The sequence below is a fragment of the Nelumbo nucifera genome, chromosome 4 (genome assembly GCF_055504915.1).
Source record: "Nelumbo nucifera cultivar China Antique chromosome 4, China Antique-T2T, whole genome shotgun sequence".
Taxonomy (NCBI): Eukaryota; Viridiplantae; Streptophyta; class Magnoliopsida; order Proteales; family Nelumbonaceae; genus Nelumbo; species Nelumbo nucifera.
In genome coordinates this window covers 28,422,494-28,439,693 of record NC_142652.1, presented here as the reverse complement: position 1 = coordinate 28,439,693, position 17,200 = coordinate 28,422,494, and the positions used below count along the sequence as shown (strand labels likewise).

General features: G+C 40.9%; 1 protein-coding gene across 1 annotated transcript in view; it reads left to right on the top strand.

Moving 5' to 3' along the window:
- The first annotated feature begins 10,644 nt into the window (after positions 1–10,644).
- LOC104613284 (LEAF RUST 10 DISEASE-RESISTANCE LOCUS RECEPTOR-LIKE PROTEIN KINASE-like 1.2) overlaps positions 10,645–17,200 on the top strand; it is a 41,068-nt gene continuing 34,512 nt past the window's right edge. The window contains exon 1 of the mRNA XM_088886627.1: positions 10,645–11,506. Within this exon, the coding sequence (XP_088742753.1) occupies positions 10,729–11,506 (778 nt within the window). The 5' untranslated portion in view covers positions 10,645–10,728. The remainder of the gene's footprint in view (positions 11,507–17,200) is intronic.

Below are 17,200 nucleotides of genomic sequence, written 5' to 3'. Positions count from 1 at the left end.
ATCCGGTTCAATCGGATTCAATTGACTAACGCCCAAAAGCTTGTTAACGTTAAGATGAGTTTGAAGTGAGTAACGTGCATGCCTCCTATTGGAGGGTGCACGCTTCCCGTGAACCCAAGGGTCCACTGAATCCGGACTCGACCCATTGCAACTTTGAGCAAATGGCCTTGTAGTTGGATTTAGGTATAGTGGTGGGATGGGATTTACCAAAATTAATTATTCCCAACTATCCTAGCAATGCCAAGAGCCAGGCCCTGCCCTGACCTCAACCGAACCTTGACCCAAGACCAGATCTCCTTCACTTATTTTTCTTGTACTTCCTAGCTAAGTTAATTAGTAACATTGAAATGGGTATGATAAAGTCAATTAGTCTCATCTCCATGGAGTTCACATCAGCCCCCCACAAGGGGGGCACCCCACGATGTTCCACAATACATCTCAGCTAGACATATTCATGGGTCGAGTAGCCTGATGGCCCGGCTTAATCCGATCTAATTGAGGTTTGGACAAGATTTTAGGCCCATGGATTCATGCTTAGGCCTAAAACATTGAGCTTGACCTTTTTTTGGATCGGGCTTGGGCTTTTTTAAAAAAGTCGGGCCCGAGCCTGAGTCTGACTTGATAATGTATTATATAATAAAAATATATTTTATAATATATATATATATATATGTAATAATTTTTCTTTATTATTCTTCATTTTCAAGTAATAGTGAGATCTTTCATTATTTTTTTCAAGTTTTAAGGTTTTTTAATATAAATAAAATAGTCTTTAATTTAATAAAAAAGAAAAAAAACTTTTTTCCAAATTTCTAGTCGGGCTCGGGCTCGAGCTTTGTGCTTTATATGAGGGCCGGGCTCGGGCTCGAGCTTTGTGCTTTATATGAGGGCCGGGCTCGGGCCTAAACATATTTTGTTAATGTAAATTTAAAGTCTGGCCTGGCCCGACTCGTGAACAAGTCTATCATGTATTAGGAACATCTCTAAATGATAAGTACAAGAAATGATGAGGCATCATCGGGAGATGTTCCCAATACATGACTGGGATGTGATGTGGGACATTGTGGGGCACCCCCGTAGGGGCTGATGTGAACTCCCATGTGTTTTGTTCCGTGGACATTTTGTGATAAGCGTTTATCAAAATACTACAATGTCATCGCCAAATCAACATTTTTCTCATCATGTTCATCCGTACGCATTGATATTCAAAAAAAGTGGGTTTTTTATTTATGTGCGCACTAATCGTTGGGGGAAATTTCATTTTAACGCTTCCTCCAATGGTTAAACATTTATTCACTGTTCCGCTGATATAGCGCCTAGTTGCCAATAAATGGTTTATTAAGTACTTTTCTTGGTTTTGAAGACAAATCAAGTACAAACGTTTATTTAAACGGAAGCTATACCAAATACATACCTCATCTTTATGAGTCTTTACACATACCTATAATCAAACACTTGCCCAATTTTCTAGTATTTGTTTAGGCTTGGTTTGGAAGGAGTATAAATACAAATATGTAGAATGCAAAATCTTTTATTTTGTATGCATTTGCACTGTACATATTTGTATTTGTATCTTTTTCAAACTGAGCCTTAGGCTATGTTTGGTTACAGTGCAATTTTATTTGCACTAGTATAAATGCATGGGAGTGCAAATGAAAAAAAATACAAATTTTTATTTAATTTTGTTTTGGGTTTTACTTTATTCGGATTCATGTCTTAATTTACTTTATTTGTATGCATCAAACAAAATAAGCTAAAATTTGAAACAAAAATAGGTCAAAATTTACACTCAAATCATTTGCATTCCCATAATTTTGCATCAGTGCAAATTTATTTGCATTGCAATCAAATACATCCTTGAGAAAAAACAATTTCTGTACTCAGAATCAAGATTTTGAACTTCATTTTGAAGAGAGTATAGATTTCAACCTTCAAAACAACCAAAACAAGAGTATGGAGTCAAAATTTACACTCAAATCATTTGCATTCCCATAATTTATATTAGATGCAAACTAGCATATGCATTTGACAGTTTGTTTGGCCAAGTGGCCCTTTTAAAATTAAATCAGCCGCAAAAGGATAAGTATATTTTTGTTGATATGTACTTTTATTTTTAAATTTTATTTTGGCATGTAAGTTGCTTCACAATTAAAGAAAATTTCAGTGCCCTCTTAAACAGGTGTTTAGGGAGAGCCGGGATCTGCTCCTCATAAATGGGCGCCTCACAGGTGCAGTTACGTGCATTGGAAACATCTCCAGTGGATAATAACTAATAAGTACTGGAGATGCTCCTAATAGGTATGTGCGTTGCGTGTGAGGCACTTGTAAGGATCAGGTGTGACAAGTTCTCATTTTCTTATCTCCCACCACCTGTCACCTTCTTGCACCTCAACCGTCCCAACTCCCAAGTTTCAATCTTCTCTCAATTCATGGGGTCGTCGAGCTGGGGCTGCGATTAAGTTCACTTGCGTCAGGGTTGGGGTTGGCACCCAACTAGGCTGAATACACTTATCGGGCAGAATGGTTTAATTTTGCTCATACAAGTCATGCCACGCATAGATTTTTTATCTATTTACTCATGGTTTTTAAAAACGAACCAGTGATCGAATCGGTCAGGGGTCTGATTATTGATTCGAACAGTCTGATCGTCCGGTCCATTCTGACAAAAAAAAGAAATTAGAAAATGGTCAAAACCGTTCAAACGATTAATTAGTCGGTTCAGCGGTTTATTGACCAAAATCAACAGTTTTGGGGGGAAAAGCGGGTTTGGAGAAAAACGGAATGACCAGTTCTCAATTTTTCCGGTCTGACCGCCTGGTCCAGTCCGGTTTTGAAAACCATGCTTTTACTACAAAAGCTTTTCGTTACATGGAGGGCTATGCTTGTGCGGTTCTAAACATTTGTCGAACAGGAGGTCCTTCGGACTGGTTTAACATTTCTTGTTTTCTGTAAATTTTTAACTAAAATATTTTGTAATCATAATATAATTATTAAGTAACATAATCCCTGTTGCAGGGTTGAACCAGGTTTTTTAGGCTATATTTGCTTTGAAGGAAAATGTAGAGAAAAGGAGAAAAAGGTAGGGAAACTTTTACAATCCTTCTATTGATTTTTTTTTTTTATTTTTCTCTTCCTTTTTCTACCTTTTCCTTCAAACCAAACATAACCTTAGGTCAATATAAGCCAACCCTAAAACTCGAATCTTAATTATAAGCCCTGTTCAACTCGATCTTAAAGCCCAAGTTTGCCAATACATACCAGTTCGATCTGGTTCTAAAGAGAGATTGGTAGCATAATCGTAATGGTTTTTTGAGTGGATCAAATGATCCCACTATCTACACCTACTGGATTTACTAAGGGTGATTATTCTTGGCCCAGTCTGGTAGTCCGTAAATTTTTGGGTTTGGGCATAGGTTTAAGAATTAAATGAGTTCCATGCCTATTTTTGTGTGTAAGCCCAAAATTTAGTTAAGCCCAATTTAATTTGAACTTCTGCCATATTTGTTTTACATATATTACATTTTATTTAATTTAAAAATTTTAAACTTTTATTATTGAATGTCATAGGCCAAAACTCATTATTCATTAGGTTCAGAAATCTTGTAAACCCGGAACAGGCCTGTGTGGGGTTGGGCTTGGCTAATAGGCCCAAGATGCGGACCAGGCCAGGCCTAAATCTAGATTAAAACCCTTATCATTATTTCTAAACCCGGCCTAGGCCACCCTAGGATTTACCCTTATAAGTCTCAATTCCTCCAAAAGGTAAAACGAAGTCAGATGATTAGAACTACTTAATCACAACATATTTATATTTACCATGGTATTTAAAACCAGACCGGAAAAACTGGGAACCGGTTAGATCCGTTTTATTTCAAAACTGTTATTTTGCCAAAAAATATTGATTTGATCAGTAAACCACTAATTTGGGCAGTCAAACTATTCAAACCATTCAATAATTTTAGCCATTTTTATTTATTTATTATTTTTTATCAAAATAAGTCATTCATTCAATTCAAACGATCAGACCATTTGACCCAATAACCATTGTTCGGTTCAATTTTAAAAACCTTGATATTTACCTTCATCCTATCATACATTGAAAATATCTCTTGTATTTTATATCATCGGTATTATCTATATGTGGCTAAAGGACCATAAACAGATTTCTCATTAAACGGTGAAAGCATACGGGAACAATTGACTAATCACCGGTGAACATCCACACTGTTCCATACACATGAAGCCCATTAAACCACATTAAACCACCTTTACAGGCTTGAGCTTTATGCATAATCATAGAAGCCACATGGTATCTTTAATATTAATATTAATAATAATATTTAAAAAGGCAAAAGAAAAAAAATCAAGGGATGTGAAAGTCACGAACTTTCCTTTCAACTTTAATTACCATGTTTAATAGTTTGACGCCACTTGCACGCTAAAGATAGTCAAGTTAATTAAATGCTTTCCATGACAAACGACTCTCAATCCTACAGTAGAGTCTTCATATTCTGCACGATTGTTTGACGCAGTAAAAGGGAACTCACTGGACTGATTTCTTCTAGTTTCTAGCTGACCTTGTTTCGATGCCCTTTACCGCGCAAATAAGCACCTTCCACCGTGTCCTTGTGCCCTGACTGCCCTCGGAGTGTCATTACCAGTGTCATAGGTAGGGGTAGCTTGGTCATTCGAGCTCGGTTCACTAAAACTGTGTTAAGTTTGAGTTCGAGCTTAGCTCAGTTTAAAGTTCGGAAGTTTGAGTTCAGCTCCAGTTTAACTATAAGTCCCGTCTTTTTTTTTCTAAAAAAAAAGTATATATATATATATATAAAATATTTTTTTATATTACATATAAAAATTAAGAATTATAAAAATTATTTATTATTATATATATAAAAAATAAAAATATACATAAATAATGTTTTTATTTTACAAACAAAAAAAATAAGAATTATAAAAATTATTTATCATTATACATAAAAAAATATTATATATAAAGTATTATTATATAATAAAAATTATTTATTATATATTTATATATTTACAAGCCTATATATTAGGCTCAAGTTTGGCTCGAACGGAGCTCAAATAGCTTATGAGAAGCTTGCCTCATGGTCACCCCTAGTCATAGGTGGGGTATGTATGTATTTCAAGGTTTTTAAAACCAAACTGAACAACAAACCGGTCAGGGGTTCGGTTCCCAGGTCGAATGATTTGATCGTTCAAATCAAAAGGACAACCCATTTTGACAAAAAAATAAAAAAATAAAAACGACCAAAACCGTTGGACGGTTTGAACGATTCGACCGTTCGAGTCAGCGGTTTGTTGACCAAATCAATGGTTTTTGGCAAAATAACGATTTCGGGGTAAAACGGAGCAGTTCTCGAATTTTTTGTTTCGACCGACTGATCCAATCCGGTTTTGGAAACCATGATGTATTCTGTATTAGGGATTGTCAATGGCATTATTGTAAATACTTAGTATGCTTTTTCACCATTTTGATGTTTTCTTTTGTCACTCCCCCAAAAGCTTAATTTACTCTTCGAGGGGAGGTAGGTAGTTGAGTGGTGCCAATACCGTGTAAAGGTTAAGCACGAAGTCCCCTCAACACAAACTTGTGTATTTGTGGTTGCTAACATTTAATGCAATACAAGTGCCTTTTGACTTATTTGTGTGTCTTCTTGTTGCCTTTTGTGTATTGTTGCTTGCATTCGTAGGCTTACTCGACCCCATTGAATGTAGCACAGAGTTTCGTCGTCTAGCTCGTGATAGTTGGTATCAGAGCACTTCAACACATTGTGACCCTTGCGTAACAACACTAGTGGTGGCACAATGAAGCACAACAAGGAACTCACTGACGAGATATAGAATGCCCTTGCCCATGCCTAGGAAATCGATGAGGCACTAGGCGATGAAGTCGTCACAGAGAAAGCCCCAAAGGGTTGCACGTCCAAACCAAGCAAGCGTGAAAAGTCAGTCGACAAACTTGCTGCCTTTGGCACGTGCATTCATCGTTGTGAGGTAACCGTTGGGGAGATGTGTGATCGAATAGAAGACATCCACCTCAACGTTAAAATCATCGAGATCTCCATGGTGGAGCTAGAGGCCTGGTTGAACGACATCTTGAGTGAGGTCCAAGGCATCCTAAATGGCACCCTCAAGAAAATCCTTGGCACAACATCCTGACAAGAAGGAAGTTCATCCCAATCCAACATCCAAGACCAGGTTAATGAGATGAGAGCTAAATGGTCAACATGGAAGGGAGCCATGCCCACACCCACAACTATTTAAGTACAATTAGAAGATATCAAGAGAGAGTGGGTGGTTATGAAAATAGTCATGGCCACCCCTATTGACCTCCATGCACAACTAGATGACATGAGAGAAGACATGACACTCCTAAAGAGATTAATGGCCAACACTCCTAGCCCCTCGACGACACTGGCCCCTGCTCGTATAAAGATTCGAGAGCCCACATCTTATGTCGGCTCCTGAGATGCTCGAAAACTTGACAACTTCTTGTGAAAAATGGAGCAATATTGCCTTGCCGTTGGCATTGATGATTAGACATGTTCATGGGCCGGGTAGCTCGGTCCAACCCGATCTAAGTCGAGCTTGGACAAGATTTCAAGCCCACGGGCTCAGGCTCGGTCCTACAATATCAAATCCAACTTTTTTTTTGGGCCGAGCTCGGGCTTTCTCAAAAAAGCCCGACCTGAGCCTGAGCCTGAGCCTGAGCCTGACTTGATAATGTATTATATTAAAAAAATATATTTTATATAATAAAAAAGCATATATATATATATATAATATTTGCTTCTCTTTTTTCAAGTAATAATGAGACTTTTCATTATTTTTTTAGGTTTTGAGGTCTTTTAGTATAAATAAAACAACTTTTAATTGAATTAAAAAGGAAAAATCTTTTTTTTTTCCAAATTTTTAGTCGAGCCCGAGCTTCGAGCTTCATAGTTGGGTCGGGCTCGGGCCTAAACATTTTCTTTTAATGTAAAGACAAAGCCCAGCCTGGCCCAGCTCGTGAACAGGTCTATTGATGATGATATAACTCAGGTTTGTACTGTAACCATGTATTTGACTGACATTGCTATGATATGGTGGTGTGGGTGATGCTAAGACATTGAATGAGGCACGTGCACCATTGATACATGGGCTGATTTCAAGCGAGAAGTAAAGTGGAAATTCTACCTGGAGAACGTGGAGTACTTAGCCCAGTAAAAGTTGAATGCACTCAAGCATAGGGACTCACTCCACGAATATGTCAAAGAGTTTTCATTCCTCACCCTGGAGATCACAGACATGTCTGACAAAGATCTACTGTTCAATTTCATGGATGGACTGAAGCTATGGACCAAACTGGATCTTCAATGCCGCAATGTGCAAGACCTTGTTACGACAATGGTAGTGGCTGAGCAACTCACTGAGACGACCTTGTCAAACGAAGAAGCCCCTAATCCAATTTGCCCACGTGCCTCAAATTTGAGTGGGGGACCAAATCACCCATGCTTTCTATACGACAACTCCAACTTCAACAAGTTAGCAAAACAAGACTATGGGAAGAAGCCACAAAGAAAACATAGTCCTCAACACCAACCACTGGACCTCCCACGTTTCTGTTTTATTTGTGGGGAGAAGCATTGGGTTCGGGACTACTCGACAAAAAAGAAGATCAATGCCCTTGTCGCCAAGCTTAGTGATGATGAGCAAAGTGACGAGGAAAAGTTCATGCAGGCTCCAAGAGTAGGCGCCCTACAACTCTTTAATGCCATGGTGAAGAAAGATGCCAATCCCAAAAGGCCTAAGAAAGCCCAAAGGGGGCTAAAGAATGTAGGCATTCTCCTCGACAGGAAGCCAACTCAGGTCCTTGTTGATATAGGGGCCTCCCACAACTTTATTTCGGTCACTGAGGCCAGGCGACTCAACCTAAACATTGCTAAGGAGACAAGGTGGCTCAAGGCCATGAACTTTGGTGCCAAGGCGATTAACAACATGGCCCGTGCGGTTGATCTCTAAGTTAGGCCTTGGACAGGCAAGATTAATTTATCGGTGGTACCCCTGGATGACTTTCAAGTTGTTTTGGGAATGCACTTCTTGACACAGGCAGAAGTAGCACTCATGCCTCACATCAACTCATTGTGCATCTTAGACAATCACTCCCCTTGCATGGTATCGGTCATGACTCCCACTAGGGTCCACAGAAAGCAAGTTTCAACATTACAACTTTTCCATGATGAGGCTCTCTTTGAAGCCAATAAGGAAGAAGCATTGAAGTTCTCCACACCCTCAGTTATGGAGCCACTTCTAAAGCCAACATCGATGCCAGTATGAAGCAACAAGCCATCAAACTGTCCTCAACACTCTAGCAGCAATGTCCGTGCCCGCCAACGACCATCAAGTAAAGCAGAAGACCCAAGGCCGTCTCCAACTTCGACCTCACTTACTACCACAACCATAGGGGAGAGTGAGTGCCACCCAAGACATTTAGGGACCGCTTTCGTGCCATTCCTCGGGCCAAACCATGTAGTAGTCCTGTGAGTAGTCACCCTTGAAGAAAACTTCATGGGAACTAATGCCCTAACAATCAAAAGCATCATTTTGACCATGACATGGCCCAAACCTTCCCTATAACCAAGTTGAACCATCCATTGTGACACCTTGATGCCGCCAGGAAAGGACTTAGCCATAGAATTCCCAAGCCCAATAAGCCACATCAACCATACCACCCATGTACATTCCTAGTCCTTGGACGACAACATGTTCATGGAACAACTAAAGAATCCTCCTTCTACAATTGCAACTCCAAGGGACCAACCAAAGCCGATCTCCGAGAACGTAGATCAAATTGAGTGGGGGAGACTGTCACAAGTGACTCCTCCACTGCGCCTACAAGCACCTTCCACCGTGCCCTCAGTGTGCCTTTGGAGTGTCATCAAGCACCTTTCACTATTTTGATGTTTCCTTTTGTCACTCCTCCAAAAGATTAACTTTTTTAGATGAAGTAGGTACTTGAGTGGTACCAATATCGTGTAAAGGTTGAGACCGGATCTGCTCCTCACACATGCCTCACATGCACATCCTACAACGCATTCAGAACATCTCTCATACATATAAGTTATTATTCACGGGAGATGTTTCTAATGCACGGTGGATGTGCCTGTGAGGTGCCCATATGCGAGGAGTAGATCCCGTTCCACAAAGGTTAAGCACGGGGTCCCCTCGACACAAACTTGTATGCTTATACTTATGAATATTTAATGTAATAAAAAGTGCCTTTTGACTAATTTGTATGTCTTCTTATTGTCTTGAAAAAGGAGACAAAATCTGCTTTAAACGTTTTGTACGATTTTTTTACACCTCAACGCCATTAGGCACCATACAAACAGTGAAAAATCGGTATTGAAAATGAATAATGTCAAATTTGGTGTTTTTTTAATAAACGGTTTACACAATTTTCGAGAGCATATAAATGACTCAACCAAATAACTCTTTAGGCGTTCTTCTATTAACCGCATATCCAATGATGAGCTGACACTGTTTCTTCAAAAAGCTACATCAGTACCAAATACCATCTTACTCGAACCTATTGAGTGCCGCACTGTCACGGGGATAATTCTACAGCGGAAGAAACCCGTGCAGCGTCCAGGCCAAGGTAGGCCAGGACAAGCCTTTGTGTGCTCGGAGGGTAGGAGTTGCCTGATGAGATCGCTCCACCAAGGTCAATAGCACTGGATCATGACCTTAAGTCGCATGGCCGAGGCACTTGGTTGGCTCTGGCCGGTCCATGGGAGGCGCCACTTACGTGGCAGAGGGGGAAGGCCATGATGTGAGGCGACTGTGTGCCGAAGAGAGGTGACTGGGCACTGATGTAAAGGGTCTCTTGTATGCCGATGATGATGGGCACTTGTGTGCCATGTTGAGAGGCAAACACTTGGGCCAGAACACACCTGTGCGCTAAGGGCAACGGGATAGCTCAATCAGCTTGGGCAATGGGCTGGCGTGGTGAAGGGTCATGCATAAGCGAGGCCCGCCTGCCAAGCCTCCCTTGAGTGTCGGTAGTGCAGTGCCGGTCCATGCACTGTCCCCATGAGCATGTGTGCGCCCATGAGGAACTCTAGTAGCCATGCTAGCCATTAACCAGGGCCGCCCCGCAAGGGATGTTGGTTTAGGAGTGCCAAGGTTAGGCACCCAAAGAGGTCGACCACCCCTCCTCAAAGAGTATGTTAAGCTTTTGGTGGTGTGCCTCCTCAAATAGCCTTGTGAGAATGAGTTCAGGCTAATCATCACAAGGACAGTCGGTTTGTGCCAAGAGTTTTTCCACATCCTAAGCTATGTCTGTTTACACTCGAATCGAATCAGATGCCACCAATTTTTCGCTAGCTCTTGTCATATTTAAAAATTAAAATACACCAGACCTTTGATTTGATTACTCACAACGATACCATTTAAATGTGTTTGGGTGGAATATCTATGTGGGCTAGCTGGGCCCAAATCCAATCGCGAGACTAATCCAAGCTAACACGCACAATGGAGGTCAACAACGACTCCAGGACCAAGTATTACTGCATGCATTATACAGCAAACACTTTGATGAGTCTCGAGACTCTTGACCAGATACACTGAGAAGGAGCGGTTTTGTAATTCCCATTGGAAAACGACACAACAGAGCTTATTTCTCTTAAAATTTGTTCTCTGGTTTTGCCTTCCGACCCAGCAATGTCTCGACTCTTTCTCGTCGTCGTTTCCCTCATCCTTCTCGGCCTCCAAACAAACAGTGATACCGTAAATTCATCGTCGGTGGTTTGCAGATCATTTTACATGTGCGGTAGCGTTAACATCAGCTACCCTTTCTGGTACCAAAATGATAGTCTAAGCATAAGCGACACCGACTACTGTGGATATCCTGGCTTCGGTCTCTCCTGCTCAATTGCCGCCGGTGGAATCTATAAAACCGTCCTCCGTCTGCCCAAAGATACCTACCATGTCACCAACATCAATTATGCCCATCAAACTCTCACCCTGGTCGACGCTGACGTTACGATCAATGAATCATGTCCAAAAGTACGGCACAACATCACCCTCAACACCGTACCTGAATTGCACTACTCCAAATATGCTTTAAACCTCTCCTGTTTCTATAATTGCTCTTCGATCCCTTCTGATTTCTATTCATACTATAGTGGTAATAGGCTCTCCTGCCTTGCAAACCATGCAAATCAGCAGTCGTTCGTTTTCCAGGAGGGAAAAGTTCCGAGGGGGTTTGATTGGTACAAGAATTGTGAGGAGCACGTTGTGACCACGGTTATCTCGCCGAATTCGGTTTTGATTAATAGGATTAATCGGTTGCTGCTAGCTGGGTTTGAGTTGTACTGGGGAAGAATAAAAGATTGTTTTGTATGCGAAAACTCTGGTGGGCGTTGTTTATACAAAAAGAAGGAGCTGCTCTGCTTTTGCAAGAATGGAACCCAAAGGACGGAAAGCTGTTCCGGTTACGGTATGTTTAATTCCAATCTACCCCTTCTTTTTCTTTCTTTGAATTATTGCGAAAATTTCCGTCATAATTCCATGATCACTGCTGGTTAGAAGTTCAGTCCACTTTGGTTGGCTCCTTCAAATGGTGGATAACGCGCATCAACGTAGGCCATATTTAAGAAAACCTTAAACTTTGATGATAACATGGAATATCCATCATGGAAATTAAAGGAGCATTCCCTCAGAAAAAAGTGAAATTAGGTCCTACCTCTCAAATCTAATAATATTGCTAGTTGCTACTGCTACTGCTCCTGCTCCTGCTGTTATGTTAATTTATGTGGAGTATTATTATTATTATTAATTTATGTGGATGGATTGTTTTTGTTTTGACATGCATTGACTGAATCATTCTTTAAGTTTGAAAATATGTTTGCGTATGTTGATAAATAATCCTAGGTTGCTCTCAAAGACTGAATCATTCTTTAGTGTCCCTGTACTTGTCTACTGTCCGAACATCAGAAGAAAAGCCTCATGGCTTATTCAGGACGTTTGTGGCTTTCGCAGCGAGCAGGCGACTAATGCGAGCCATGACAATTGTTGTTCTAATTTCTAAAGCAACTTCTTTACTTCTAACTAGCATGAGCTTATTTGTGCTATAACAGTTGGGAGAATAGTTCTTAGCCCTTAAGCCCAGGGGACCGAACCGTGGGGTTTTTTTTAACTGAACCAATTTGATCGGTTTTTTAAAAATCTAAATTGAAATCGTACAGATGTAATTGATTAACCGCGGTTCACTTTTATGGTTTTTATTTTACACTCAAAATTAAGAAAAAAAGGGAGATGAGAGATGAGAGAGACAGAGGCAGAGCGTAGGAGGTGGCGGTCCTGGTGGAGTTGAGGCGGCTAAGCTGACTTGGTGCTTGCCGGCGAGGCAGCGACCGGTTTTGCTGTATGGCTGCGTGCTTGTTTCCTTGATGGTTGGCGTGATGGAGATGGAGATGACATGCGACAGAGAGAGAAAGAGGCACAGGAAAGCACCGAAGCAAGAGGAAAATTGGCCACTATGTGAGATTTGAGACGCCATCGGTCGGAGGACGACTGGCGCCGGAGGAAAAATTGGGGATTGGGAAAGACGAAGAGAGTCAAGAGGCAAGAGAAAGTGAGAAAGCCAAGGGTTAGTGACTATTGCCTATTACCTTTACTGGTCCCACTGTACAGGGGATGAATCTTGACAATGGATTGATGCCAAATCCACAGGCAGGATGCGGTTTATAGGGGCTACTAGTAGACTATGGGGGGTTGTAATTCAGAATTCTGCATTGGGCTGTAGTGTATTTAACCCTTTGCTTTTTTGGTTAACTAGTGGTGACCCTGCGATGCACGGGATGATATATTTTTACCTTTTTTATGTGTAGAATAATAGAAAAAATTTCTTTTCTTTTTTAGTTATTAAGCTTCAAATTTTTCTTTTTATATAATTTATATATTATGAGAAGCACATAAACCAATTGATGGTGTAATTATTAAAAGTACTATATTAATTAATAAATTTAGTATTTTAATAATTACTTTTAATTAATTAATAAAACTGTAATTATTAAAAATACTATATTAATTAAAAGTATAGTTAATACTGTTAATTAATAAAATACTGTAATTGTTAATGTTGTTTTTTAATAAATTATAACTTACATTATATTAATCAATAAATACATTAATTAATATTATTTTTGAATAAATATTGATAATTATTTAAAAATGCTATTAATTAATAAATACAATTAGTACTGTTAATTATTATTAATACTGTAGATTTTAAAATACAATAATTATTGTAATATGTGTGGGTTGGAAGTACTATTTTCTAAGCGGTGTCTTTTTTCTGTTTGGAAACGTTGCTGCCAGGTAAGATGTTTCCTGGAGTAACAACAACACTTTCTGTTTGGTACCAATGCTCTATGTTTGTTTTCAGCACTAGTACCCATTATAGGAAGTTCATGTCATTGCCACATCATCGTTGGCAGCAACAAGCTGCAATATGAGAAAATGCCAAATTCGGCATTGCTTCAAACCACACTTTCTCGATTTTCAAGGCGTAGCTTGGAGCACCGGTTTTTATGGAAAACGGTTCCAAACAAATAGACATTTCTTGGAGCACCGTTTTTTTTTTTTTATGTGGCACTGATATATCACTATTTTTTGGAGCAAAGACATCAATGCCAAATAGACGCATTATTACTACCCGTCTCTCTCTCTTAAATGTCTTTTTTCTCTATTTAATAGTGTGCAATATATATATATATATATATATATATATATATATATATATTAGGAAGAAAATTTGGTCAATAGGGTTGTGGTTGTCATTGATCACCAATCCCACTTGTGGTTAATAAAATAGATCACTGATTTTTTTTTTGGTAATTAAATAGATCATTGATTAACTTAAGAAAGACTTTTTCACTTACCCCAGACACATGGTTTCCTGAAAAATGAATGGGCCGTAATTAGTTTTTTCATAATTGGATAGATGGTAAAGGTTGTGTTTGATTTAATAGAAAACAAAAGAGAACCAGAAATATGGGGAAAGATTTTAAGAAAATTTGGTTTTCTATCAAAATCAAAATGTTTCTATCTCGATAAAACACAGTTGGTCATGGAAAGTATTACAGTATAGAATTACTATACTGTCACCGTCAGACAAGCTTTAAAGATTTGTTGGCGACTTTCCGGCGTTTTCGTTGCACTGGGCCTGGAGCGCATTTCAATCCCATTCTGTCCTCATGCATGCAACCGTTGAATGGCCACTTCTCGTTACTGTTCATATGAAATGGCCAAGCTGAATCGGGCTTGGCTCAGGTTTTGTACTAATGATAAGGGCTTAAGCTTAGGTTTGGGCCCGGCTTGGCCTGGATTGCAAGTTCAAGCCTAACCTTTATACAGGCCCGGACTGGGCTTACGGGCCTTTATACAAGCCTAAAGACCCATTATAGTGATGCGAGAACACTGGAAAGTTGCTCAATTACACAATCTAGACATGTGTTAAGCAATTAAACCCATTACAAAGCTTCTAGAGCACTTCAGTCATTTGGAGAACACCGTAAAAGGCTATAGAAAACTTCCGCTTTGGCTAGTAAATTTACATATAGACAGGACAGTGGGCATGACATTAGGGTTATAGACCAACGTTAAGGAAAATTAAAGACTTGTTGGTGACCGACTTATAGGATCTTCGTTGCCTGGGCCTGGTGTGCATTTCCCAAACCCATTCTACCCTCATGAGATGCCATTACAGAATGGGATTGGCCACTTCCTTTGATCTTCTTTCTTTTTTATTTTGCCATTATTTGTTTTTCCTTAGTTCCTAGCTGGAAGATGACCTAGACCTTAGTCGTGTAATGAGCTGAACGAAACTGCAAGATAGAGGATCAAAGAACCCGGGGTGGTTAACTCGGCGAGGTCGTTCTGATGCTTAAATCAATACTGTATTATGATTGCGAGCTGGACACTTGAGTGTTAGAATGCTAGTGAGCAAATAATTGCGCATACCTGAGTCTTGGGGGTTGAGGCCCTTATATAACTGAGATGTTGTAGGTCTCTCGAAACGTTCCCAGAATCTTTGGCCCGTGACGTTAGGATTCGTTCCGTTTTGGTAGGAGAGTAACATGTCAATTAATGAGATTTATCATTTCCCTCTGATTCGGACGGGGAGAAGATAAGGCATATGGTTATGTGACGTGATCTTGGGAGATTTAGAGATAATTGGCGACCTTCTAAGTTCGGTTACATAACATCTCGGCGTGTCTGGGTACTGAGGTGCTCTGGTGCCGAGGTGCTCTGACATACCACCTAAACTCCTTGTACCACCTAAACTTTGTAATGGTCTCTCGGCTAACGCGAGAAACTTTGTAATGGTCTTCGACTGATTCACTCTGACGTACCACCTAAACTTCTTGTGCGTGACTCCTTTCCGAGCTGCGGTGAGGCGTACTATTGGGTCAAGTTTCGGTATTTGTAAGCACGTTTCATTGAAACGTTTGATGTAGCTCCGAATTGACTCGTGTTCCCTCTGTACCACGTTTAGAAGGCTCTCTTGTAACTTCGGGCACTTCTTACTAGTGATGAAGTGGGCTGTGAACTTGTCTACGAACTGTCTCCAACTTCTGATGGAGCCTAGCGCGAGGTTCCTGTACCAAGCCCGAGCTAACCCTTTGAAGGTGGTGGAAAAAGCCACACACATACATGCTTCATCTGCCCTGACGAGATGCATTTGAGACTGGAACGTATCTACATGATCACTGGGGTCGTAGGATCCATCGTACTTGTCCAACGGAGGTACCTTGAAATCTTTCTGCATTGGGATTGCTAGTAGCTCGGGTGATAGGGGGGATTGCCGGCTCAACAAAGCTGGAGCCACTTGTGTAGCCAATGACTTTACTTCTTTCCTTTCCTTACTTTGTTCCAACGGTTGGTTGTTCTTCGCTGGCAGGCTGTTCCTGACCTAGGAATGGCGAGTCTTGCGACGTTGCTGCTATTGCTTCTTTACTGGCTCAGTATTAGTGTTGCTGACTTCTGTATGGTCAGGCACCTCAATTCTGGTCCACTCTCACTCCCCAACACTATCACGAGGTGGATAGGTGTTGGCTGTTGCGGGGTTCCGAGGAGTCTCGTCTTGAGCCCACACCTTGGGCCCCAAGCTGACGATCATTGCGTCGTGATCCATTGTTCTCCTACTGCGAAAGTTGCTGTTGGTTGTTCCTCTCGGGCTAGCTGACTTCGGGCATGTCCTTTGGATTCCCCCTTTGAGAAACTGGGGGAGTGTGCTGTCCGTTTGTCCTGCCCCAAGGTGGGGTCTGACCTCTGGGAGGGATCGGTACCTGCGAGGTCCCCTCACCCCGATGGGGAGATTGGCGGACATCTTGACGGACCCTGTGCTGATTTTGGCTCTGGTTCTATCTTTGAAACTAACCTGTGTGCTGTGGTGGAATATGCTATTGGCTTGGTTGTAGTGGCAGAAACTACTATTGGTATTGTTGGTAGAAATAATACTATTGGAACTATTGGAATTGGTGGATCTGCTGCATCTGGATCTGCATCATCCTGACGCTCTGAACGATGTCGTCGAACTGAGAACGCCCGACCCCATGAGGGATCACGGAAGGCTCTAAAAAGGTGGTGTTCATTTGGGGCAATGGGACATTTATCTGTTGGGTTGTCTGAGGCACTGACGGAGAGGGGATCCTTGAAGCAGTCAGGGGAATGGTAAACTGCCCGATAGTCACTAAGGGGCCTTGAGGGAGTGACATTTGATGATCTTGCCCCCTGGTGGCATTCATGTCAATGCCCTTACCGGTGTTGCTGGAAGATGCCATGAAAAAGAGTGTGGCAGTTGATGAAATGTAGTATTGACTTTTCGATCGATTCCCACAGACGGCGCCAATTGATAGTGTGTGATATGGAAACTCCTAGCTGGAAGATGACCTGGATCTTAGTCGTGTGGCTAGTTGGACCAACTGCAAGATAGAGGATCAGACAACCCGGGGTGGCTAACCCGGCGAGGTCGCTCCAATGCTTAAGTTAGTACTGTATTATGGTTGCGAGTCGAATACTTGAGTGCTAGAATGCTAGTGAGCAAATAATTGCGTGTACCTGAGTCTTGGGGGTTGATGCCCTTATATAGATGAGATGCCGTAGGTCTCTCGAAAGGTTCCCAGAA